At 57.4% G+C, this 26,566-nt stretch overlaps 1 protein-coding gene across 1 annotated transcript in view; it reads left to right on the plus strand.

Moving 5' to 3' along the window:
• Nucleotides 1-2,689: 2,689 nt before the first annotated feature.
• Kndc1 (kinase non-catalytic C-lobe domain containing 1) overlaps nt 2,690-26,566 on the plus strand; it is a 52,380-nt gene continuing 28,503 nt past the window's right edge. Inside the window, exons 1-9 of the mRNA XM_042702159.1 lie at nt 2,690-2,776; nt 10,321-10,519; nt 11,184-11,242; nt 12,957-13,103; nt 14,067-14,184; nt 15,613-16,352; nt 21,707-21,821; nt 23,524-23,595; nt 23,793-23,854. Coding sequence (XP_042558093.1) covers nt 2,690-2,776; nt 10,321-10,519; nt 11,184-11,242; nt 12,957-13,103; nt 14,067-14,184; nt 15,613-16,352; nt 21,707-21,821; nt 23,524-23,595; nt 23,793-23,854 — 1,599 coding nt within the window. The remainder of the gene's footprint in view (nt 2,777-10,320; nt 10,520-11,183; nt 11,243-12,956; nt 13,104-14,066; nt 14,185-15,612; nt 16,353-21,706; nt 21,822-23,523; nt 23,596-23,792; nt 23,855-26,566) is intronic.

Raw genomic sequence — 26,566 nt, forward strand, 5'->3', positions numbered from 1 at the left:
GACCCGGAGGAGCACAGAGATCAGACCGGGAGCAGCACAAACATCAGACCCGGAGCAGCGCGGAGATCAGACCTGGAGCAGCACAGACATCAGACCTGGAGCAGCACAGAGATCAGACCCGGAGCAGCACAGAGATCAGACTTGGAGGAGCACAGAGGTCAGACCCGGAGGAGCACAGAGATCAGACCTGGAGCAACACGGAGAACAGACCCGGAGAAGCACAGAGATCAGACCCGGAGCAACACGGAGAACAGACCCGGAGGAGCACAGAGATCAGACCCGGAGCAGCACGGAGATCAGACCTGGAGCAGCACGGACATCAGACCTGGAGCAGCACAGAGATCAGACCCGGAGCAGCACAGAGATCAGACCCGGAGCAGCACAGAGATCAGACTTGGAGGAGCACAGAGATCAGACCCGGAGGAGCGCGGAGATCAGACTTGGAGGAGCACAGAGATCAGACTTGGAGGAGCGCGGAGATCAGACCGGGAGCAGCACAGAGATCAGACCCGGAGGAGCACAGAGATCAGACCCGGAGGAGCACAGAGATCAGACCCGGAGGAGCACAGAGGTCAGACCTAGAGGAGCACGGAGAACAGACCCGGAGGAGCACAGAGATCAGACCGGGAGCAGCACAAACATCAGACCCGGAGCAGCGCGGAGATCAGACCTGGAGCAGCACGGACATCAGACCTGGAGCAGCACAGAGATCAGACTTGGAGGAGCACAGAGATCAGACCCGGAGCAGCACAGAGATCAGACTTGGAGGAGCACAGAGATTAGACCCAGAGCTGCACGGAGATCAGACCCGGAGCTACACAGGGCAGATGGAGAATTGGTGAGGAAAGGCCTTTCAGGAGAGGTAGTAAAATGAGGCAGAGAATGAGTAGACCAGCCAGGGAAGTAAATGAAAAAGGTCAGATGTCAGAAAAACAGAGTGCAACCCAGCAGGGTGGCTTGGCTTCCACCTGCAACCCTGGCTACTTGGGAGGCCGACCAGAGGATCACCAATCAAGGCTAGCCTCAGGAAAAAAAAAAGCAAGACTTACCTCCAAAAAAATAAGCTGGGCTCTGGGAAGGTGGCTCATGGTAGAGCGCTCGCCTTGCATGCATGAAGCCCTGGGTTGGGTTCCTCAGTACCACATAAGCAGAAAAAGGCTGGAAGTGGAACTGTGGCTCAAGTGGCAGAGTGCTAGCCTTGAGCAAAAGAAGCTCAAGCCCAGTGTCCAGACCTGAGTTCAAGCCCCAGGACTGGCAAAAAAAAAAAAAAAGCAAAGCTGGGCAGCAGCAGTACCTCACATCTATGATCCCAGCTACAAAGGAGGTACAGACAGGATTAGGATACAAGCCGGCCCAGACAAAAACAGATCCTATCTGAAAAATGAAGCAAAAGAGAATAAGAGCATGGCTTAAGTAGTAGAGTACCTACCTACCAACATGAGACCCTGAGTCCACATCCAAGTATTGCAGAGTGGTGGGGGAGAAGAGAGGAGGAGGAGGGGGAGGGAAAGGGAGGGAAGCGAAGGGACAGAGAAGGAAAAAGAAAAGGAGGAAAGAGAGAAGGAGGGAGGAGAGAAGGAGGGAGGGAGAGAAGGAAGGAAGAAAGGAAGAAGGATGAGAGAGAAGGAGGAAGGAGAGAAGGAGGGAGAAGAGAAGGAGGGAGGGAGAGAAGGAGAGAGGAAAGGAAGGAGGAAGGAGAGAAGGAGAGAGGAGAGAAGGAGGGAGGCTGGCAGGCCAGAGCACACCAAGTCCTTGCGTTGGACCAGGGGCCTGCTGGCGCACCGGACACATCTATAGACTTCTGATTTGGCCTGGGGGAGGCCTCCGGGAGGTGTGCTAACTGTGTGCATTAGATACAGGTGAGGGAGCAAGGCGAGGCTAGGTCAGCCCGCGGCCTGTCCGTGGCGCGGACCCCCAGAGGCCGCGTGGCTGGAGGCCTCCTGCGGGGCCGGAGCCTGCGCAGGGAAGCGTCCGGCCTGGGGCTGCGCGCCGTGCGCTGCCTTTCCTCCCTCCTGGCTCCTGGCCCTGCTGGGTCCGTGAGCTCCAAGCACCCCAAGGACGGGGAGCAGTGTCTGGCGTTTTGTTCAGTGGGCTTGGGTGCCCTGGCACCAGGGGCTGGCTCTGGACGGCACCGCACCGTGCTGCCTGGGGCGCTCTGACCCCTCACAGGGCTCCGGTGAGCCCGTGCACCCGCTGGGGCCGCCGGGCCGGCGCGGGGCCCGGCCCTGCGCCCCTGCCGCGTGCGCCCAGGCTGGCGCGGGGCGCTCGGCGGCCCCGGCCCCAGCCCCGCGCCCTCCCCGCCCCCCCCCCCCCCCGCGCCCCGTGCGCCCAGGCGGGCGCGGCCCCCGCGAGCCGCCAGGCGCCAAGTGGCTCCGCCCCACAGTCCCAGGCCCGGCCGCCGCCCCGAGCATCGCGGCAGCTGAGGGCCCCGCCACCCCGGCCCCACCCCGGGCGACACTGCGGCAGCAGCGGGCGCGTTGCCATGGCGGCGGAGCGCGCGTAGCCGCGGCGCCCGGTGCAGCCCCGCGAGCGCACGGGCGGCGGCCGGTGGGGGCCCGGGAGGGGGCCGGGGCCGAGGCCGGGCGCGCGGCGCGGGGACGCGGCGCGGGCGCGCGGCGCGGGGACGCGGCGGGGACGCGGCCGGAGCCCCGCCGGCTGCGCAGGCCGGGGCGGCGCGCAGGACGCGGCCATGGAGCCCGCCGCGGGCTTCTGCGAGGACGCCAAGGACCTGGACTTCTACAACTTCGAGCCGCTCCCCACCCTGCCGGAGGACGAGGTGAGCCCCGCGCCTGGGGACCCCGGGGGCCGCGGCCTGGCTGCGGCGGGAGCCCCAAACCCGGCCCCGCCCGCCCCCTGGCGGAGCCCGGCTGTCCCCGGGGACGGTCCCCTCCCCAGAGTCGGGCCCTGCGCCTCCAGGGGATCCGCCTTCCCTCTGTGCACCCCAAGGCAGCAGGTGTCCAGGGCCCTGGTGCCTGAGACCCCGGCCACCCTCAGGGCCAGCGGGTGCTGCAGCTCGGCCAGAGCCCCCAGACTCACTGCCCAGAGGCCCAGCCCGGCCCCCTCTGAGGGCCTCCCCCAGGGGCCTCAGAAGGGACCAGGAGTCCACCGCCCCTGCAGGCCCAGGGCCAGGGCATGCGGGGGTGGCGCTGCCTCCACCCTCGGCTGGCCTGGATTTAGTGCAGTTGAAGGTGCAGAGAGGAGAGCCCGGGAATAAATAACCCTTTGGATCGCCCGGCTTTGATGATCAAGGAAGGATGGTCGCAGCACAGCCTCAGGAACTGCCAGAGGACAGGATGCGTTTTGTGGTGGCTGAGAAGCTTCAGCTCCCGGTTGCCAAAGGCAGCAGATCGGAGCCCCTTTGCACACGGCACCTTTTTGTGTGCACTTCAGGGGCCTCCTCTGTGTGCCCCAGGCACCCTGGCACCACCAGAACAGAGCGGGCCACGGTGTGACCCGACTCACACCGGAGCGCCTTTGGCCGTCATCTCCCTGATACCTCGGCTGCAGGAATGTCCGTGTCCCGGCAGCGAGGCCGGGCCTCCGTCCTGCGATGGTGCCAAGTACCGCACAGCTCCGTGGAGGATTTTAAGTGGATGTGCATGGGGCTCACAGGACTGCCTGCCAGCCTCCATGGTTGCTGCCGGTGCCAGCCGGGGGGAAGGGGGGGTGAGGCTGTGACGTGGCCCCATGGGCCATGCCGGAGGACCCCTGTCCACAGCTGGCAACGTGGGGACAGGCCACGTGGGACATAGGAAGTCACTCCAGGGAGGTCAAGAAATGGACCCCTAAAGCTGCATGTTGTGGCACACATCTACAATCCCAGCCCTCGGGAGGCAGAGGGGGGAGGATTGCAGGTCCAGGCCAACCTAGGGTGCATAGCAAGACCCTGACTTGAAAAAGGGAGATGGAGGGAGGGGGAAAGGAGAGAGGGAGAGACAGAGAGACAACAATCTTCAGACTGGCCCCAACCCCAAAGTCCCACGAATGTCGCTACCTCACCCCGCCCAAGAGAAAACCCAGAATGACTGGTGGGCACGTGAGGTTCTTCGACCCGAAGGATGCGTGGTACACACTGAGGGCAATGGCTGCCCTGGCCGCCCGACAGATCTCAGAGGCCGGGGCGGGCATGCTGGAGGGCACTCCCTGGCTACCGTGGGAGTGGGAACAGCCTGTTGGAACGCAGGTTGGCATTCATTAGAAAGCAGAGACCGGCACCCACATCCCGGCAGTTCCACTCTGGGTGGCCTGGAGGCATGTGGTACGTGAGTGGGCTTGGCTGGAAGCCACCATGACTGGCAGGGGCGTGGACCGGGCTGGCCTGGCTGGGCCTGGAGTCTGTGCCAGTGTTGGGATGCCGGACACCTGCAGGCAAAGGACGCTAGGGACACAGTGGAGACACCGGCCCGCATCAAGCAGGGTAGGCTTCCTAGAGGAAGTGCCCCTCCCGGATTTGTATGGAGTTTTAGCTGCTATGGTCAGATGTGGGATCAGAGGCCTGACCATGGGCTAGTCAGGGCAGGACCACACCAGGCAGCTATGGTCAGGAGTCCTGGCCTTCAAGGATACAGACCCAGGCAACTGGAGATAAAGATGGCACCATTGGGTATCAACAAGGTGTTATCCCAACCTCCACCAGGGGTGTGAGACATTTTCACCTTCTCCAAGCCCAGCAAGTGCCTGTGGAGCCCCCTGGGGAGAGGTTTGGGCCGAGTTTGGAGACTGAAGGTAGACAGGGCCCACAGGTGGGGCGTGAAAGGGGCCGCGGAGTCCTGTGGCCTGTGCCCAGTCAGATTCAGAGCAGGAGGCCGTCAGAGGGCTTCAAGGAGGGAGGGGGCTGGGAGCCCTGGGCACGTCACAGCCCTGGGCTGGGACTGGTGAAGAACCCTCTCGCCAGCCAAACCCACAGATGGGGCCGCAGATGCCGGCCGGAGGTCCATCCATGCTGTCAGAAACCAGCTGGGCTGAGCATGGGGGTCAGGATGCCTGGACCTGGGTCCCTCCTGTGGCACACACGCAGGCCCCGTGCGTAGGAGCTGAGCCCCGCTGGCTGCTCTGAAAGGTCTGCCTGGGTTGCTTAAGCCTCAGTGTGGCTTTAACCACAGCGCTCGCCAGGCCCGGTGTACTTCACTTGGAGCCGAACTCCCCTGGGGTATTGGCTCCTGTCCTCAGAGTTGTCCACTGGAATTTGGGGGGGCCATGGACTGAGGCTGAGCGGCTGGTGAGTGCTGCCTGCGTCCCTCCCGGTCTCTCATCCTTGTCCCTGGCCCCTGACCCAAGGCTCCTCCCACTCTCCAGCCTCCACTAGTCCAGCCACCTGGATTCGGGCAAAAGACAGAGCAGGGCAGAGAAGAGGGGGCAGAAGCAGCTGCAGGCCCCAGAGACAGCACAGACAGCACCCAGGGAGGGAGCCTGCAGGCTCCCGGAGCCCGGTATGAGCAGGATCGACCCTGGAGACACAGGTGCCGGAGGGCTGAGAGGGACCTGTTCCCAGAGGTGTTGTCCACCTCTGGGAGCAATGACTCGGGCCCTGGGGTTCAGACATTCCCACTGCAAACAGATACGGGGGCTGCAGAGTCCAGCTGCCCCAGGGCTGGCCAGGGCCCAGTTCTCAGGACACCTGGGTCTCTGCCGGAAGCCGTGCGAGGTTGCAGGACCACTCACCCTGCAGCTTGTGAAGCCACGCTGCCTTGTCTTGGCAGTACATCCTGTCACCAGCTGCAAGCAGGCAGCCTGCTGGCCAGAGCCGGCAGGACTGGCTCAGACTCAGCCGTGGGCGCCCCTCCCCTGCGCTGAGCCAGCCCACGGCATCTTTGGGGTTGTTTATGGCCTTGTTTAGTGGGTGCCGTGTGTACCTCATGCGTGGTGTGTACATGTGTGCTAAACTGAATTTGTGTGCAAGTGCATTCCTCTGCATGTGTGTGGTGTGTGTGTGAATGGAGGCATGCTGGTGGGTGTGTGCTGTATTATCATTCTGTGGAAGCAGAGATGCAAATGTATGTGCCTATTTGTGTATGTAGGAAAACGTGTGCATGTGTAGAAACATTTGTGTGTAAACATATGTGTGTGAGCATGTGTACAGAGCAATACATGTGTGTATAGGCACATTGTGTGTGTCTTGTGCTAGTATGTATGTGTGTGGAAGAATTATGGACATGTATGTGAGCACGTGGGGGTATACAAGTGTATAAACGTGTGTGGTGTATGTATGTGGAGAGGTGTGTGTGCTTATGTACAATCATGTGTATAGGCTGTACAGGTCTGAGTATGCAGAGGCGTGTGAATGTGTGAGAGCATGTGTATGGAGGAATATGGGGGATATGTGGACATACACATGCATATGTATGTGCATATGTGTGTGATATGTGAGCATGTATGTTTGTAGATGTGTCTGAATGTATATGGAGGACTATGGGGGATGCATGGACATGCATTGTTTATGTATGTGTGTGACGAGTAAGCACATGTGTCTGTGTGTGATTGTGTGTGCTTGTGAGTGAGGACATGAAATGGAAACATTAGGAACATGGGTGGTACTGACCTATGTGAATGCACAGGACAGGGTTGTTAGTCAGAGTGTGAATGCATAGGACAGAGTTGTGAGGGTGTGAGTGTGTGGACAGGGTTGTTAGGGTGTGAATTCGTGGAAACGGTTGTTAGGATGTGAATGTGTGAACAAGGCTGTTAGTCAGGGTGTGAATGTGTGGACAGGGTTATTAGTCAGAGTGTGAATGGATCAAACAGGGCTGTCAGGGTGTGAATGTGTGGACAGGGTTGTTAGGATGTGAATGCGTGAATAAGGCTGTTAGGAAGTAAATGCGTGGACAGGGTAGTTAGGGTGTGAATGTGTGGACAGGTTGTTAGGAGTCAGGGTGTGAATGTGTGAACAAGGCTGTTAGGGTGTGGGTGGATGGGACAGGGTTGTTAGGGTGTAACTGTGTGGACAAAGCTGTTAGGGTGTGAATGTGTGAACAAGGCTGTTAGGGTGTGAATGTGTGAACAAAGCTGTTAGGGTGTGAATGTGTGAACAAGGCTGTTAGGGTGTGAATGTGTGGACAAAGCTGTTAGGGTGTGAATGTGTGAACAAGGCTGTTAGGGTGTGAATGGATGGACAGGGTTGTTAGGGTGTGAATGTGTGAACAAGGCTGTTAGGGTGTGAATGTGTGGACAAAGCTGTTAGGGTGTGAATGGATGGACAGGGTTGTTAGGGTGTGAATGTGTGAACAAGGTTGTTAGGGTGTGACTGTGTGGACAAAGCTGTTAGGGTGTGAATGTGTGAACAAGGCTGTTAGGGTGTGGGTGGATGGGACAGGGTTGTTAGGGTGTAACTGTGTGGACAAAGCTGTTAGGGTGTGAATGTGTGAACAAGGCTGTTAGGGTGTGAATGTGTGAACAAGGCTGTTAGGGTGTGAATGTGTGAACAAGGCTGTTAGGGTGTGAATGGATGGACAGGGTTGTTAGGGTGTGAATGTGTGAACAAGGCTGTTAGGGTGTGAATGTGTGGACAAAGCTGTTAGGGTGTGAATGGATGGACAGGGTTGTTAGGGTGTGACTGTGTGGACAAAGCTGTTAGGGTGTGAATGTGTGAACAAGGCTGTTAGGGTGTGAATGGATGGACAGGGTTGTTAGGGTGTGACTGTGTGGACAAAGCTGTTAGGGTGTGAATGTGTGAACAAGGCTGTTAGGGTGCGAATGTGTGGACAAAGCTGTTAGGGTGTGAATGTGTGAACAAGGTTGTTAGGGTGTGAATGTGTGAACAAGGCTGTTAGGGTGTGAATGTGTGGACAAAGCTGTTAGGGTGTGAATGTGTGAACAAGGCTGTTAGGGTGTGGGTGGATGGGACAGGGTTGTTAGGGTGTGACTGTGTGGACAAAGCTGTTAGTCAGGGTGTGAATGCGAGAACAAGGCTGTTAGTCAGAGTGTCAATGTGTGGACAGGGTTGTTAGGGTGTGAATTCGTGAACAAGGCTGTTAGGGTGTGAACGTGTGAACAAGACTGTTAGGGTGTGAATTCGTGAACAAGGCTGTTAGGGTGTAAACGTGTGAACAAGTCTGCTAGGATGTGAATGTATGGAGAAGGTTGTTAGGGTGTGAATGCGTGAACAGGGTTGTCAGTGTGTCAATGTGTGGACAGGGCTGTTAGGGTGTGAATGAAGGAAAGGGTTACTAGTCAGGGTGTGGATGTATGAACAAGGCTGTTAGGGTGTGAATGTGTGAACAAGGCTGTCAGGGTGTGAATGTGTGAACAAGGTCGTCAGGGTGTGAATGTGTGGACAGGGTTGTTAGTCAGGGTGTGAATGTGTGGACAGGGTTGTTAGTCAGGGTGTGAATGCATGGACAGGGTTGTTAGTCAGGGTGTGAATGCGTGGACAGGGTTGTTAGGGTGTGAATGCTTGGACAGGGTTGTTAGTCAGGGTGTGAATGCATGGACAAGGCTGTTAGGGCATGAATGGGTGGGACAGGGTTGTTAGGGTGTGAATAGATAGCTCAGGGTTGTTAGTAAGGATGTAGGCTTGAGCCTTGGTTTACACAAGCATGCATGTGTAAAAATGTGTTCGCAATGTGTCTACTTATGTATGAGAATGTTTTCTTTCACTGCCTGGGTGTGTATGTGTGTATATAAAAATGTGTCAGCACTTTGGGAGTGTGTGCATACGTATTAGACCTTTCATTGCTGTGACAAATACCTGAGAGCGATAGTTTGTAAAGGAAGAAGGAAGGCAGGGCCTGGGGTGCATGTCTGTCCCTCCAGATCCTCAAGAGGCAGAGGAGGGAGGACCATGGTTCAAAGCCAGACCAACAAAGTGAGTGTAAGACCCTGTCTGAGAAGCCAACTAAAGGCAAAAGGTCACAGGGCCTGACTCAAGTGGTAGAGCCCTTGAGTCCAGCCCCATTCTGGATGGGAAGGTTCATTGTGGTAGAGCCCTTGAGTCCAGCCCCGTTCAAGTGGGAAGGTTCATTGTGGTAGAGCCCTTGAGTCCAGTCCCATTCAGGATGGGAAGGTTCATTGTGGTAGAGCCCTTGAGTCCAGCCCCATTCTGGATGGGGAAGTTCATTGTGGTAGAGCCCTTGAGTCCAGCCCCGTTCAGGGTGGGAAGGTTCATTGTGGTAGAGCACTTGAGTCCAGTCCTGTTCGGGGTGGGAAGGTTCATTGTGGTCCAGTTTCAGAGGTTTCAGTCCTGATTGTTCCTGGGCTTTTGGTACAGAAGAACTTCCTAGGGCGACGGAGCAGAGCTGCTCACCTAGGGAGCCAGAGAGCAGAAAGAGCAACTGGGACTAGGTACCCACACCCCCAGTGGCCCACCTCCTCCAGCCAGGCCACGCCCCCAGCAGCTTGCCTCCTCCAGCCAGGCCACGCCCCCAGGGGCCCACCTCCTCCAGCCAGGCCACGCCCCCAGGGGCCCACCTCCTCCAGCCAGGCCACACCCCCAGAGGCCCACCTCCTCCAGCCAGGCCACGCCCCCAGTGGCCCACCTCCTCTAGCCAGGCCACGCCCCCAGAGGCCCACCTCCTCCAGCCAGGCCACGCCCCCATGACTTGCCCATCCAGCTTAGCCAATGCTGTAAGCAGTGCTACCAGTCCAGACTCTGTGAAAGGAGGCTGCAGGGAACGTCTTGCAGTCAGACCATAGCAGCATGCCTGTGTGTTGGTGTTTAGAAGGTGAGCACGCGAGGGTGAACGTGCTTGTGTTGGTGCGTGTTCAGCGTGTGCACACATGAAAGAAATGCCCACAGGTGTGGGTAGCCTGCGGTAGGAGCACTGTGCTGCGGGACGTGTGTGCAGGTGGTAGTGTGCACACGTGTGTGTTCATTTTCGCGGCTAAGCTCTTTGAGGCCCTGGAGCCCACTTAGATCTGTGAGGTGAGCCCGGGCGCTGCCTGTGACGATGTCACCTCGGCCCAGCTGAGGGCCTTCTGTGCACAGACGCACTCTCGGCGGGCTTCACCCCGCCTCCACAGGCCTCGCACCCAGCTTGTGCATTCACAGCCTCCACGGGGAAGTGGAGCGGTGAACCTGGCCACGTCCATGAGCAGGTGCCAGCTGGGCACAAGTGGAGGTCCCCATCCAGCCTCCCAGGCCTGGAAGGAGGAGCCCCACGGAGCCGTGGGGGCTGGCACGGTACTGGTGGACTTCCCATATGCTCTGTGGTTCTGACAGCCAGGCTGTCAGTCTTGGCCTCAAAAAGACCTAACCCACACCCCTCACCTGGCCCACAGAATGAGACGCTGCCTGGAGTGTCCGCTTCCAGAGAACCCATCTCAGCCTGGGTACTCGGCCCCGGCTGGGCCGTCGCTCTGGGCTCACACACAGACATGTGTTGGCAGGAGAATGTGTCCCTGGCTGACGTCCTGTCCCTGCGGGACCGAGGCCTCAGCGAGCAGGAGGCCTGGGCCGTGTGCCTGGAGTGCAGCCTGTCCATGCGGAGCGTGGTCCACGCTGCCCTCTTCCAGACCCTGTGCATCACTCCCGACACTCTGGCCTTCAACACTAGTGGGAATGTGTGCTTCATGGAGCAGCTCAGTGGTGAGCACCAGAGGGCGGTGGAGTGGGGGGGAGAGGGGAGGGAGGCACCCAATGGGGGGGGGGGGGAGGGGAGGCGAAGGTGCCCGATCAGAGGCCAGTGCAGAGGGGAGACAGCGCAGCGGGGAGGACAGGACCCGTCAGGGCCATGGAGGGCACCAGGCAGCACCCAGGACGTGGATCAGGGCCTGGGTTTCCTCTGGAGCCCCATGTGGTTCTTCGCCTGAGGCTCCGCTGAGCTCGGGCGTCCCCGAGGCCCTCACCAGGGTGCTCCTCTGGGCAGGTCCTCCTGGGCTGCAGGGGCCAGGCACAGGGACTGCAAGGGAGTCTGGAGAGCGGTCGGTTGGCCACTCCGTTGCACAGCCCTTTCCAGGGAGAGCCTGATTTCCCAAACTACAGCTTCCCTGTTCCTTTTCAGGGACGTGGACAAAACCCTTTCCCTCCTCCCACATTTACCGTTAAGGGTCCAATTTCTCTGTGAGCTGCGATTGCCTTGGAGGCAATTGGACCAGTCTTGAGTGTGAGGCACAGGCCCCAGGGACCCGCGCCACTCCCCAGGTTCAAGGAGGCCCCGAAACGCAGAGCTCTGAGGTTGTCAGGGTCATCGCTCAGCAGATGCTTTGCTTTGTGGTTGAGACCTGAGCACCTTCTCTTTTCTTCCCCCAAGATGACCCTGAGGGAGCCTTTGTCCCCCCAGAGTTCGACCTGACCGGAAACACCTTTGAGGTAGGTGCTGGATGGCTCTCCAAGCCCTCCCCCTGCCCTGTGCCTTGGGTGGCCTCTCCCACCACAGCCTGACAGCCTCTGGACAGGCTGGGCCTTCTTCCACAACTGCCTTTGTTCTGGGTGGCAGCTCAGGGATGGCCTGTTGAAGCCATGGCCTTGGGGGGAACGGTGGACTCGGGGTGGGCAGCACAGCAGACTTGGACTCGGAGCAGAGAGCGTGTATGTGCTGGGTGCAAGGGACTGGAATCTAAGAGAATGAAAGGCTGTGAGGCCAGCTGAAAGGTACGGCCCAGAAAGAAGTCAATGACTGTGTATTATAATTACAAGTTAGAGATCAAAGCTAAATCTCCTGTTTATAATAGCAACAAGGACCCCAGGACCCCAGGAGTGAATGCAGCAGGAAGGATTTCACACACAGAAAGCAAGCCAGAAGCAAATAATCCGTGCAGGAGCGAGAGAGCATCCACTGGCCGTGCCCCTTGAACGCATACACGTGTCACACACACCTGAGAAAGAGCTACTCCTTTCCAAGTTCACATAAACAGACACCACAGTCACAAGACCCTCACAGGCATTTGGATTTTGTGAAGTGGAGAGACAGACAGGGTGGCCCACAGGGCGCACCTGCCCCTCCAGCCAGGCCAGGATGTAAGCGGAAGCCTTCCAGCTACATCGCGTGCAGGGCCCACTCTGCTGTGTCCTTAGAGGCCTCCTCTCTCAAACAGACAAACTCCAAAACCATTCCTCCTGCTCAAATGTCTGTGACATGAGAGCAGCATGGGGAGGGCAGGTCTGTGCCTCTGAGGACCAGGGCTGAACGAGACAGACCCAGCACGGGAGGGGTGGCAGGCTGCAGGGGACAGGGACAGACCCAGCACGGGAGGGGTGGCAGGCTGCAGGGGACAGACCCAGCACGGGAAGGGTGGCAGGCTGCAGGGGACAGGGACAGACCCAGCACAGGAGGGGTGGCAGGCTGCAGGGGACAGACCCAGCACGGGAAGGGTGGCAGGGGGCAGGGGACAGGGACAGACCCAGCACGGGAAGGGTGGCAGGCTGCAGGGGACAGGGACAGACCCAGCACGGGAAGGGTGGCAGGGGGCAGGGGACAGGGACAGACCCAGCACGGGAGGGGTGGCAGGCTGCAGGGGGAGAGGGACAGACCCAGCACAGGAGGGTGGCAGGCTGCAGGGGACAGACCCAGCACGGGAAGGGTGGCAGGCTGCAGGGGACAGACCCAGCACGGGAAGGGTGGCAGGCTGCAGGGGGAGAGGGACAGACCCAGCACGGGAAGGGTGGCAGGCTGCAGGGGACAGACCCAGCACGGGAAGGGTGGCAGGCTGCAGGGGAGAGACCCAGCATGGGAAGGGTGGCAGGCTGCAGGGGGAGAGGGACAGACCCAGCACGGGAAGGGTGGCAGGCTGCAGGGGACAGACCCAGCATGGGAAGGGTGGCAGGCTGCAGGGGACAGACCCAGCACGGGAGGGGTGGCAGGCTGCAGGGGACAGACCCAGCACGGGAGGGGTGGCAGGGGACAGGGACAGACCCAGCACAGGAAGGGTGGCAGGCTGCAGGGGACAGGGACAGACCCAGCACAGGAGGGTGGCAGGCTGCAGGGGGAGAGGGCCAGTCACCCACGTGGTGGCCCCTCCAGGGCCACAGCCTGGCCCAGGGCGGAAGGCTGCCTGTGAACTGAGCTAGCACTCCGGTGCCACAGGCTCACATCTACTCCCTGGGGGCAACGCTGAGGGCCGCCTTGGAGTTCGTGTCCGAACCGCAGCTGGAACTCAGGCTGAGCCCAGATCTGGAGACGCTGCTGGGCCAGATGCAGGCGGAAGACCCCAGGGACCGGCCAGACCTCCAGGTAGGCTCAGCCGTCCGGCCCTCCCCCAGGTCCAAGGCCACGTGCCTGTGCAGACACAGCTCACAGTGTTCCTTGCCAGGTTTTGGTGGCATTGTCAGTTTAAAGAAGAATGATACATTTTTGTAATGAACATTTTTTGCTTATAGTTATCATGAGCAAAGCAATCTATTTTCTGTCATCTCGGGGCACCTTGTTTTTTGTACCAAAAAATACCTGTGGTAACACAGGCAGGTCTGGAGACTACTGGATGCCTCGTGTGGGCTGGGTGGGGGTCTCAGGAGGCCAGGGGAGCCTCATGTGGGCTGGGGGGGTCTCAGGAGGCCAGGGGAACCTCATGTGGGCTGGGGGGTCTCAGGAGGCCAGGGGAGCCCCGTGTGGGCTGGGTGGGGGTCTCAGGCGGCCAGGGGGTCCCCGTGTGGGCTGGGTGGGGGTCTCAGGAGGCCACGGGAGCCCGGTGTGGTCTGGGTGGGGGTCTCAGGAGGCCACGGGAGCCTCGTGTGGTCTGGGTGGGGATCTCAGGAGGCCACGGGAGCCCGGTGTGGTCTGGGTGGGGGTCTCAGGAGGCCAGGGGATCCCCGTGTGGGCTGGGTGGGGGTCTCAAGAGGCCAGAGGAGCCCCATGTGGTCTGGGTGGGGGTCTCAGGCGGCCAGGGGATCCCCGTGTGGGCTGGGTGGGGGTCTCAGGAGGCCACGGGAGCCCGGTGTGGTCTGGGTGGGGATCTCAGGAGGCCAGGGGAGCCCCGTGTGGTCTGGGTGGGGGTCTCAGGAGGCCAGGGGATCCTCGTGTGAGCTGGGTGGGGGTCTCAGGAGGCCAGGGGATCCCCGTGTGGTCTGGGTGGGGGTCTCAGGAGGCCAGGGGATCCTCGTGTGAGCTGGGTGGGGGTCTCAGGAGGCCAGGGGAGCCTCCTGTGGGCTGGGGTCTCAGGAGACAGCCCCTCCCTGAGAGGTGCACTCAAACCTGCAGAGCATCATCACTCTGTGTGAGGAGAAGGTGCAGCCTGCATCCTCCTGCCGCCTGTGCCGAAGCCTCTCAGCCACCGGGAGGCGGGTACTCTCCATTGAGTCCTTCGGAGCATTTCAAGGTAAGCATGCGGGGCCCACTTGCACCTCCATCATGTACATGCACATTGCGTGTGTGTGCACAGAGGCGTGAAATACGTACAGAATGCTCAGAGACATCCTGCACACACCCACTCTCAGAGCTTGCACAAGAGTGCTCAAGGGTGCCTGCACACACCTATGTTCACACGACACACCCATCTGCACACTTTCAAGGGCACATCCCCATATCCAGCAGAGTGTGCCCATATGCAGCTGTCCTGGCGGTCTTCACACTGTCACACACAGAGCAACGTCACAAACACCTGTTGCATGATACGCTCCCACACAAATGCATGCTCATCTGTACAGCCACGTGCATGCAGGCCACGTGCACTCGTGTGTGTGTGCTGTGCACACACGTGAGCCTCTCCGCGGTGCAGACGCCAGGCAGCGGGCAGATGCCAGGCAGTGGGCGGTGGGGGCCCAGCCGAGCCCAGGAGTGGTTCAGGCTGAGGTTGTCTCCTGAGCGAGTTTCGCTGTGAACAGTTGTATTCTCCCACTCCCCGTGCTTACACACATGCAAAGCAGCTACTCCACAGCTGGGGTTCGTGGCTCACACGGGGTCCTGAAACATCTCAGTCATCCTGAGAGCTTTGAGAAGTGAACCCCCAGAGCCCCCTGAGGGCCTGGGAGGGCCTCCCCCCCAGCATGGCTCCCACAACAACAGAGTGTCAAGTTCAGCAGTGCAGCCAGGCGCTGGTGTCTCACACCTGTAATCCCAGCTGTATCTGAGTTCAAAGCCAGACCGGGCAGGAAAGTCTCCAATAAACCACTCAGAAAACCCGAAGTGGCACTGTGGCTCAAGTGGTAGAGTGCTCGCCTTGAGCTGAAGAGCTGAGGGACAGCGCCCAGGCCCAGAGTTCAAGCCCCAGGACTGGCAGCCCCATGGCTGCAGCCAGATTGCGCTCTCCTTCGGGGGTTCACTTGTATAGCCCTTATAGAAAAATGGAGCTTGGGGACCTGGTCATGGGACAGCCACGCTCACCTCCTGGGAAGCTCTAGGCAGAGGGGGGTGAGACCCTGGTGCGCCGGGGGCCTCATCCGGAAGGGTCTAGGGCCCAGGCTGAGCGGTGGAGTAGGGGTCTGAGAGCATGGGGCTGCAGCTCCTGCCTGCAAGACCTTGCTGGAGGTCTGTGGGGGGATGGGCTGAGGGCAGGGCTGTGGGGGGATGGGCTGAGGGCAGAGGTGTCGGGAGGGATGGGCTGAGGGCAGGGGTGTCGGGAGGGATGGGCTGAGGGCAGGGGTGTGGGGGGATGGGCTGAGGGCAGGGCTGTCGGGAGGGATGGGCTGAAGGCAGAGGGGTCGGGAGGGATGGGCTGAAGGCAGAGGGGTCGGGAGGGATGCCATTCCAGGCAAGTCCCTGGAGGGGCCCCCCTGTGGGAAGTAGCCACATCCAGCTTTGTGCCCAGACATCAACGAGAATGCCTGGAGAGGGAGACCTGCTCCAAGAAGCACGGGCCCCAAAAGGCCCTCTGGAGACTTCAGCACCGACCCAGAGGCCCTGTCCACCACAGAAAGCCTGCCACAGCCCTCTGCCTCTGGAGATAAAGAAGGGGAGGTGGGCCAGGGCTCCAGACCTTCACCCATGAAGACGCTGCTGTCAGTCCCCATGAAAAATGGCGAGGGCCTTGGCAGGGAAGAGCTGGCCAGCCTTGTCCTGGATGCCAGGTGTCCCCTTGGTGAGCTGGACAGAGACACCCTCAAGCGGAGCCCCTTGCGGAAAGTGCAGACCTTCCCCAGGCTGCTGACGGATGGCCCCGAGGCCAGCACCCTCTGCCTGTCACTAGCCAGCTCCAAGAAGCAGCTGACCATAGCCGAAGTCTTTCCCCCGGACCCTAGGAAGGGCTTTCTGGAGGGGAAAAACGGCCTCTCTAGCTTCAAGACACAGCCCAAAAGCAGGCTGTGGCTTGAGCAGGAACCCAAACTCCAGCTGGAATGGGCGTCCAGACCTGGCTGCCACATAAACGAAGACTCTGGGGCCTCCAGAGAACTAGAGGTTTCATCCCCTGGCCAGAGGCCTGTGGAGATTGACAAAGCCCTGCTCTGCCCTGTGGACCATGGAGATGCAGGCCCCGACACACCAGCCTCTGGGGGTGAAGAAGGAACTCCAGAAGAGACCAGCCCAACAAGTGCAGCAGCCCCTGAGCAGGTGGGTGGCGTGGCCTTCCTGAGGCTGGGAGGCAGGGCAGGGCCACCTGGTGACGCTGGGCTCCCTGTGTGTGCAGTGTGTGCAGCGTTGCAGGGGCACGTGCTCAGCGTGCAGCGTGCACAGGGGTGCGTGCTCAGTGTGCAGCGTGCGCAGCGTGTGCAGGGGCGTGTGCACAGTGTGCAGCGTGTGCAGCGTGCAGCATGTGCAGGGGTGCGTGCTCAGCTTGCAGCATGTGCAGCATGCAGCGTGTGCAGGGGCGCGTGCTCAGCTTGCAGCATGCACAGGGGCATGTGCTCAGTGTGCAGCGTGAGCAGGGGCGCGTGCTCAGTGTGCAGCGTGCGCAGAGGCACGTGCTCAGCATGCAACGTGTGCAGCGTGTGCAGGGGCGTGTGCTCAGCATGCAGCAGGTGCAGGGGCACGTGCTTAGCATGCAGAGTGTGCAGGGGCGCGTGCAGAGTGTGCAGTGTGTGCAGGGGCGCATGCTCAGCGTGCAGCATGTGCAGGGGCGTGTGCTCAGCATGCAGCGTGTGCAGGGTGCGTGCTGAGCGTGCAACGTGTGCAGCGTGTGCAGGGGCATGTGCTCAGTGTGCAGCATGTGCAGGGGTGCATGCTCAGCGTGTGCAGCATGTGCAAGGGCACGTACTCAGTGTGCAGCATGTGCAGGGGTGGGTGCTCAGCGGTGCAGCATGTGCAGCATGTGCAGGGGCGCGTGCTCAGCATGCAGCATGTGCAGCATGTGCAGAGGCGTGTGCTCAGCATGCAGCGTGTGCAGGGGTGCGTGCTCAGCGTGTGCAGCATGTGCAGCATTGCAGGGGCACGTGCTCAGTGTGCAGTATGTGCAGCATGTGCAGGGGCGCATGCTCAGCGTGCAGCATGTGCAGCATGTGCAGCATGTGCAGGGGCACGTGCTCAGCATGCAGCATGTGCAGGGGCACGTGCTCAACGTGCAGCGTGTGCAGGGGCGCGTGCTCAGCGTGCAGCGTGTGCAGGGGCGCGTGCTCAGCGTGCAGCGTGTGCAGGGGCGCGTGCTCAGCGTGCAGCGTGTGCAGGGGCGCGTGCTCAGCATGCAGTATGTGCAGCATGTGCAGGGGCACGTGCTCAGCATGCAGCGTGTGCAGGGGCGCGTGCTCAGTGTTGATTCTCACTTGATAATTACGGGGGGGGTAATTTATTGTCATTATAGCGGTGATACAGGGAGGGGTTGCGGGTTCTTCCTGTCGTACTGTCTTCTCTTCCCTCACTCTCCCCCGTCCCTCCCGCCCTTCTCCACCCACAATTGTATATGTCGGTCAGCTTCATCAGTGTCCAGTGAGCTCCACTGCTGCAAGCTTTCACCCTTTTTCCCTCGAATTCTGTACCCTCCCCTGAAGATGTACACTTGAATGCACCAGACACACGGTCAAGAAGACAGAAACCAGAAACTAAAAAACTAAAAGAAAAAGAAAGGGAAAAAGAAAAAAACAAGAAGGCTTGTTTCCATATCTTGGAGTTTGTATGCATATTATATTTTGTAAATGTGAGGAGAAACTTAGGCTTTGTGCCTTTGTGTTTCTCTCCTAAGAGTATCCCCCTTTTGGTCTCACTGGGTGAGTATCTAGAATCCTGTATAATTTATTATATCCCAGTGCATTTTAGATCTAATTTCTGCATATCAGAGAGAACATGTGCTGTGTGTCCCTCTGAGCTTGGCTTACCTCACGTAACATGATTTGTTCTAGTTCCATCCATTTTCCTGCAAATGGCATTATGTTATCCTATCTAATGGCTGTGTAAAATTCTGAGTATAGGCACTACGTTTTTGGATCCACTCATCTATTGTGGGCATCTGGGGTGTTTCTGTATCCTGGCTACTGTGAATAGTGCAGCAGTGAACATGGAGGTGCAGGTGTCCTTATTATATCCTGACTACTGATGGTCAAGGTAGATGCCCAGGAGTGCTATGGCTGGGTTGTAGGGAAGGTCTGTGTTTAGTTTTTGAGGAGCCTCCAGCCCCTTGTCCGAAGTGGTTGTGCTAGGTTACATTACCAGCAGCGCCGTAGGGTTCCTTTTCCCCCACATCCCCACCGGCATTTGTTGTTTGAATTCACAATGCTGACCGATCCAGCTGGGGTGAGATGGAATCTCAGAGTTGTTTTGGATTGCATTTCCTTTATGGCCAGGGACGATGAGCATTTCTTCTTTCTTTGCCATTCTCATCTCTTCTGGGAAGTCTCTCCTTAGTCCCCAGCCCATTTAGTGATTGGTTTACTAGCTTTGGAGGGGTTAGTCTCTTGAGCTCCTTGTATATTTGGATATTAGGCCTTTGGTGTATTGCGGGTAAAGATCTTTTTTCCCAGTTGTTTGACTGGCTGTCTTTCTAGTTTGGTAACTATATCCTTTTCTGTGCAGAAACTCTTTATTTTGATGTGGTCCCACTTGTCGAGTCTCTCTCCTGTCTGTTGTACCCCTGGGACTCTATTCAGGAAGTTTCCGCCAATACACCTAGGTCCTAATGTTCTCCTACTCTCTCATGCAGAAGTTTCAAAGTTTTGGATCTGAGGTTGCGGTCTTAGATTCACTTTGAGTTGAGGTTAGGAGTGGTGACAAGCAGGGATCCACTTCGAGTTTTCTGCATGTGGCTGCCCAGTTTTCCCAACACTAATTGTGAAGAGGCTTTGTTTTTTCCACTGTAGATCTTTGGCTCTTCTACCAAATGTCAGATAACTGTAAGTGTATTATTTTATTTCTGAGTCTTCTCATCTTCTTCATCGAGCTTCAGGTCTGTTGTTGTTGTTGTTGTTGTTGTTGTTGTTGTTGTTATGGCTCTGCAGTAGAGTTTGAAGTCTGGCATTGTGATACCACCCACATTGCTTTTTTTACCTAGAATTGATTTGACTATTCTAAGTTTTTTGTTGTTCCTTATGAACTTTTGTATTGTTTTTTTCTCTCTCAGTAAAGAATGCCATTGGGACTTTGATGGGGATGCATTGAATTTGTATGTCATTTTTGGCAGTATGGCCATTTTCACAATATTGATTCTACCTGTCCATAAACATGGAAGATCTTTTCATTTCCTGGTGTCCTCTTTGATTTCTTTCTTCAGATTTTTACAGTTTTTTCTATAAAGATCTTTTATGTCTTTGGTTAGGTTAATTACTAGGTATTTTTTGAGGCTATTACAAATGGAGTTATTTCCATGATTTCCCTTTCTGCTTGTAGATTGTTATCACACAGAAAAGCTACTGATTTTTCTGGACTAATTTTGTATCTTGCTACTTTGCCAAAGTGGCTAATCAGCTTTAGGAGCTTGGGGATGAAGTTTTTAGGGTCCTTTTGGTATAAGGTCATGAAATAGAGATAGTTGGATTTCTTCTTTCCCTATGTGAATCCCTTTCATTTCTTTTTCTTGCCTTACTGCTCTGGCTAAGAATTCCAGAACTATATTGAAGAGGAGTGGAGAGAATGGACATCCTTTTCCTGTTCCTAATTTTAGGGGAAATAGTTTTTAACCCATTCAGTATGATGTTGGCTGTTGGTCTGTCAAATATAGCCTTTGTTGATTTAGGGAATGTTTCCTCTATTCCTAGCTTCTCTAAGACTTTTAACATGAATAGATGTTGTATTTTGTTGGAGTTTTTTTCCTGCATCTATTGAGATGATCATGTGGCTCTTGTCTTTGGCTTGTTGACCTGGTAAATTACATATATTGATTTGCATATGTTAAACCGCCTTGAATCTGTGGGATGAAGCCTATTTGGTCCTAATGTGTAATTTTTTATTTGTTCCTGGATTCTGTTGACTAATACCTTTCTTTTGTGTTGTTTTGTTTTTTGTCAGTGGTGGGGCCTGATCTCTGGGCCTGGGTGCTGTCCCTGAGCTCTTCAGCTCAAGGCTAGAAATCTACAACTTGAGCCACAGTGCCACTTCTGGCTTTTTCTGTGTATGTGGTGCTGAGGAATCGAACCCAGGGCCTCATGCATGCAAGGCAAGCACTCTACCACTGAGTCACCTTCCCAGCCCCCTCCGTTGACTACTTTATTGAGGAGCTTTGCATCTGTATTCATCAGACAGATTGGTCTGTACTTCTCTTGATTTGTTGGATCCTTACCTGGTTTGGGTGTGAATGTGTACTGGCTTCATAGATTTGAGTTTGGGATTGCACCTTCTGCTTCTATCTCACAGAAAAGCTTGAGGATTATTGGTATTAGTTCATCCTTATATGTCTTATAAAGGGACTGGGAATGTGGCTCAGTGGTAGAGTGCTTGCCTAGCATGCATGAAGCCCTAGGTTTAATTCCTAGGTACCACATAAACAGAAAAAGCTGGAAGTGGTGCTGTGGCTCAAGTGGTAGAGTGCTAGCCTTGAGCAAAAGAAGCTCAGGGACAGCACCCAGGTCCAGAGTTCAAACCCCAGGTCTGGCCAAAAAAAAAAAAAGTCATATAAAATTCATCAGTGACTCCATCTGCGTCTGGCTTTTCCTTGTTGGAAGATTTCTGATTACCTCCTCGATCTCATTGCTTGTTATTGGCTTGTTTACTGGCTTATGTCTTCTTGGTTCAGTCTAGGCAGTTTGTGTGGTTTCTGCTAAGTTTTCCTTCTTCTGTGAGTATAGGCTTTGAAAGTACTCTTTTAAAACTGTGTAGATTTCTTGGTGTTTGTTGGAACGTTGCCTGCGGCATCTCTGATTTTATTGACTTGAAACTCATCTCTTCTTCTGCCAGTCTCACTAGTGTTTGTCAACATGTTTCCTGTTTTTTAAAGAAGCTATGAATACAGCTTGAGGGAGCTGACTGCCACCCAGGCCGCAGTCCCTGTGTGTCTCTGTGGAGCTAGGAGTCCAGCTCTGGACACAGGAGTGGACCCCAGGCCGCAGCCCCTGTGTGTCTCTGTGGAGCTAGGAATCCAGCTCTGGACACAGGAGTGGACCCCAGGCCGCAGCCCCTATGTGTCTCTGTGGAGCTAGGAGTCCAGCTCTGGACACAGGCACAGGAGTGGCCCCCAGGCCGCAGCCCCTGTGTGTCTCTGTGGAGCTAGGAGTCCAGCTCTGGACACAGGAGTGGACCCCAGGCCGCAGCCCCTATGTGTCTCTGTGGAGCTAGGAGTCCAGCTCTGGACACAGGCACAGGAGTGGCCCCCAGGCCGCAGCCCCTGTGTGTCTCTGTGGAGCTAGGAGTCCAGCTCTGGGCACAAGTACAACCATGGTTTTCGTGGCAGCTGCCTCTCTTTCCCTGCAGTACAGTGCTCTCTGCCCTTATCCCTGCTTGTTTTGACTTCAGGGTTTTCTGGTCCGTTGTACTGGAGTGCTGGGGGAGGGGTCCTTTCTTTCCTCTGGCAGGTGGAGGTGTTCTCAGTGAGTTTTCTCTTCCTCCCACAGAGCCTGTCCCTGAAGGGCCTCCTCTCTAAGCTGGGCCGGCCCCTCCGGGAGTGTGAGCTGTGGGCCTTGTGCCTGTCCTGCCTGCGCACTCTACAGAGACATGGAGGACACCCAGGTGACACCAGGCTGGGGCCGGCTCAGAGCACAGGGCCACGGGGCGGAGGGGAGGCTGGGGCAGGCTCAGAGCACAGGGCCACAGGGCGGAGGGGAGGCTGGGGCCGGCTCAGAGCACAGGGCCACGGGGCGGAGGGGAGGCTGGGGCAGGCTCAGAGCACAGGGCCACAGGGCGGAGGGGAGGCTGGGGCCGGCTCAGAGCACAGGGCCACGGGGCGGAGGGGAGGCTGGGGCCGGCTCAGAGCACAGGGCCACGGGGCAGAGGGGAGGAAGGCTCCTCCAACTGTTGGGGAGGAGAGAGGGCCCAGCCCCTGCACCCTGGGGTAATTCTTTGCTCTCAGCACTGATGGGGAAAGGAAGGTTCTGCTGCCCAAGCGCCAGAGACCTCTGTAGAAGAAGAGGGTCCTCCGGGCTGCTCTGTCCCCAGGAGGCAACCAGGCTCGGGAGGTGTGGGAGGGGGAGACTCGGACCGTGCCTGGTTTGTGGCCCCAACAAGCTCACCTGTGGGCGGCAGGACCGGGTGGTGGTCTTCTGAGTGTGGCATGAGCGGGTGTCTGGGAGCTGGGCGATCGGAGCGATGCTGGCCCCCCACACAGGGCCACAGTCCCGAGGCCGGGAGGGAGACCTGTGGGGAGGGGGCGGTCCTCACCCTGCCCAGCCCACCCAGCCAGACCAGGGCAGCATGGCAAAGGGCACGGGGCTGCGCCAGGCCCCTTGCTGGGATTCCATCCCAGCTCCCCCCGGGGGCTGAGGGTGGTGGGACCCCATTCCTGCCCAGCCCGGCCCCACGCTGGCCTGTCCACTCCCGTGGCTCCCATTCCAGGCCATCCACCCCTGGCCCGTCCACCCCAGCCTGTCCACCCCTGGCCCATCCACCCCTGGCCCGTCCACCCCTGGCCCATCCACCCCAGCCTGTCCACCCCTGGCCCGTCCACCCCGGCCCGTCCACCCCTGGCCCGTCCACCCCTGGCCCGTCCACCCCTGGCCCATCCACCCCTGGTCCATCCACCCCTGGCCCGTCCACCCCACCCCGGCCTGTCCGCCCCTGGCCCGTCCGCCCCTGGCCCGTCCGCCCCTGGCCCGTCCACCCCTGACCCGTCCACCCCGGCCTGTCCACCCCTGGCCCGTCCACCCCTGGCCCATCCACCCCTGACCCGTCCACCCCTGGCCCATCCACCCCTGGCCCGTCCACCCCTGGCCCGTCGACTCCAGCCTGTCCACCCCTGGCCCATCCACCCCTGGCCCGTCCACCCAGGCCCATCCACCCCGGCCTGTCCACCCAAGGCCTGTCCACCCAGGCCTGTCCACCCAGGCCTTTCCACCCCTGGCCCATCTACCCCCGGCCCATCCACCCCGGCCTGTCCACCCCTGGCCTGTCCACCCAGGCCCGTCCACCCCTGGCCTGTCCATCCCTGGCCCTGTCCACTCCTGGCTCCGTCCACCCCTGGCCCATCCACCCCTGACCCGTCCACCCCAGCCTGTCCACCCCTGGCCTGTCCACCCAGGCCTGTCCACCCCTGGCCTGTCCACCCCGGCCTGTCCACCCCTGGCCCATCCACCCCGGCCCGTCCACCCCTGTCCACTCCTAACCCAGCCCTGGGCCGGCCCTGGCCCCACCCTGGCCCCATCCACTCCCAGTGGCCCTGATGCCAGCCCAGGCACCTGGCTCAGCTTGGCAAAGCCAGGTGACCCCTGTCTTGCAGCCTGCCTGTGCCTGGACAACGTGCTGGTGGCCGCAGACGGGGCCGTGCTCTTCGGGCCTCCACCTGCCCACAGTACGTGCGTGTGGCCATGGTGGGGGAGGAGCAGGCGGGGGGAGGGGCGGGGGAGGGGCGGGGGGGCAGCACCTCCTGCCCACAGTACCTGTGTGTGGCCATGGTGGGGGGAGGGGAGGGGGGAGGGCGGGGGAGGGGCGGGGGCGGCACCTCCTGCCCGTCAGGCAGCGTGGTCACCCAGCCACGTCTCCTCCCAGGCACCCAGGACTCCTTCTTCCTGGCTCCGGAGGTGGCTGAGGGAAACCCAGTGACAGAGAAGGTAACCTCGCCACTCCTCCCGTCCCCCCTCCCCTCTCCCTCTGCCCTCTCCTGTCCCCCCTTCAGCCCCACTCCCACTCCCGTCCCCCCTCGTGCCCTCGTCCCCCCCTCCAGGACTGGGCAGGCTCAGCCCCGCCTCCTCCGGCCCCTGGATGCACCCTTGCTGAGGCCTGACCGCCAGAGGAAGGGGAGTGGGGAGGGGAGGGGGAGCCCTCGGGAGGCAGGATCAGAGGGGAAGGGAGGGCAGGGGAGGGCAGGGCAGGGGAAGGTGGGCAGGGGAGGGGAGGGCAGGGCAGGGGAAGGAGGGCAGGGCAGGGCAGGGGAAGGTGGACAGGGGAGGGCAGGGCAGGGGATCTATGCTAGAGAAGGCAGTAGCTGAACACTGCATCCCACACAAAGAAATTGCCAAGACTGTCATCCTAGCTATTCAGAAGGCTGAGATCTGAGAATCAGGGTTTGAAGCCAGCCGAAGCAAGAAAGATTGTGAGACTCTTACATCCAATCAACCGCCAAAAAGCCACAAGTGAAGCTGTGGCTCAAATGGTAGAGTGACAGCCTTAAGTGAAAAAGCTAAAGACATCACCAAGGCCCTGAGTTCAAACCCCAGTACTAGTGCATGCACACCCGTGTGTGTGCGCACACACATACACATGCAAAAGCAGGGAGGAAATAATAAAAGGAGTCTCTATCAGAAAGGAAAGACAAGCTAAGCAAAAATCTGTGACCTTCCTTCTCTTGAATGCTCGGATTATGTCTTAGGGGCATAACAGGTTGGTTTTGTTACAAACACACAGAGGGGTTGTGTAAAACAATCATGCAGTGTAGTAAGGGGAAGACAGTCACAGGACATGGGTCCTAGGAAAACTGGGGAAACTGACAGGTTGGAGAGTCAGGACTGCCGCTCCACCCACTGCACAGCCTGCGACAGGCGAACACGGAGGACTACAGAGAAACCCAAGCGGACTTTGATGGAAGGGTTCAGAAGACACAGCATCAGCACCTGGAATGGCAGGGGCTGGGCGAGCAGATCTCACAGGCCTGGTTGGCAAGGTGACACCACCAGCAGCCCCAGTTCCCCGGACAGCTCTTCAGAAAGCACACCGCATAACCCATCAGCTCCTGAGGAAAATGCACTTGTCAGTTAAGATTTTTCTAGACTATCTCTGTGGGGCCAGATGGTTTCACTAGAAAACTATACCACATGTTTAAAGAACAGTTAATGCCAATTCTACACTGTCTTTTCCAGGAAACCAAAAATGAAAAACACTTCCCAGTATGTTTTATGAAGCTAGTACTACCCTGATCCCAAATTAGACAGAGGATACCAAAAAAGTCTCACGAATGAGAAGACAGAGGCCTTAAATACATGCAGATGGAATTCTGCAGTATATATATATATAACATATATATATATATAACATATATAATATATATATATATATATATATAGTGTGTGTGTGTGTGTGTGTGTGTACACACGCCATAACAGTGCATGATTTACTCCAAGGGTGTGAATCTGATTCAACATTTGAAAACCATTATAGTCTAACACATAAACTGGTTGAAAGAAGAAAAATCCAACCATTTTCTTAATGCAGAAAAGGCATTGAAAAAATTTGACATCTGGGCTGGGAATGTGGCTTAGTGGTAGAGTGCTAGCCTTAAGCAAAAGAAGCTCAGGGACAGTGCCCAGGCCCTGAGTTCAAGCCCCAGGACTGACAAAAAAATTGACACCTATTCATGTTTTTAAAAAACAATAGAAGAACTTTTCTCAACTTGATAAAAAGCACACAGTAAGAAGCCTACAACTCATGTAGAAATGCTTCCCCCCAGACCCATCAAGGCCCAGGCCCCTCCCATCCCCACCCTCACTCAGAACTCCTGGGGGTCTAGCCACGGCACAGCGTAAAGATGGGGACAGAAGACACGGCTGTAGGTCACATCGATGGCCTGCTGTCTCTGAAGAAAACCCAAGGAAGCTCCCAGAAGTTACAACAGACTTTCACAAGGCCACAGGATGCCAGAGAAACATTCCATATGCTAATAAAAAGCATGTGGGCACAACTTAAAATGTTGAGACATTTATAGCCAAAGAATGAATATATATATATATACATATATACGCATATATACATATAGCCCATATACATATGGGCTATAGCCCAGTGGTAGAGCATCTGCCTAGCATGTGCGAGGCCCTGGACTCCATCTCCAGCACACAAAAATCCTTAGATATATTGCTAGAGCAGCATTATGGGACAATGCTGATGAGCGAAGTTCTTCAGGCAAAGGGTGAGAGAAACGTTTCCTGGACCTCAGAAGCTCAATAACTTTCCACAGAGGAAAAGCTGGGAGACTGGAGCTGATCAAACTTTAAAACTGACCACATGTGGTTTATTGCAAGATGTCATCTGTGTGGTGCTGGGAAAAGGGGAACAGGTCTATTTCAATTATGTGGCAGCCTTGAGCATCCGAGAAACGAAAAGCTAAGTGAGTACTCAGAAGGGACCGTGTTCTGATCGGCTTGGGCCACCCATGGATGCTTTTTCCCAACGGCTCATTCTCTGCATCCTCAAGAATGGAAGTCAGGCTGCTGTATATCACCTCTAAAATAATAATAAAGTAAATTAGGGGGCAGGAGAGAATTGGAAAAAAAATTAAGATCCTTCAAACAAAACAAAAACAAAAAGAGAATGGAAATCAGCATGTGTGG

The sequence above is a fragment of the Dipodomys spectabilis genome, unplaced genomic scaffold (assembly GCF_019054845.1).
Source record: "Dipodomys spectabilis isolate Male_0828 unplaced genomic scaffold, ASM1905484v1 ptg000313l, whole genome shotgun sequence".
NCBI lineage: Eukaryota > Metazoa > Chordata > Mammalia > Rodentia > Heteromyidae > Dipodomys > Dipodomys spectabilis.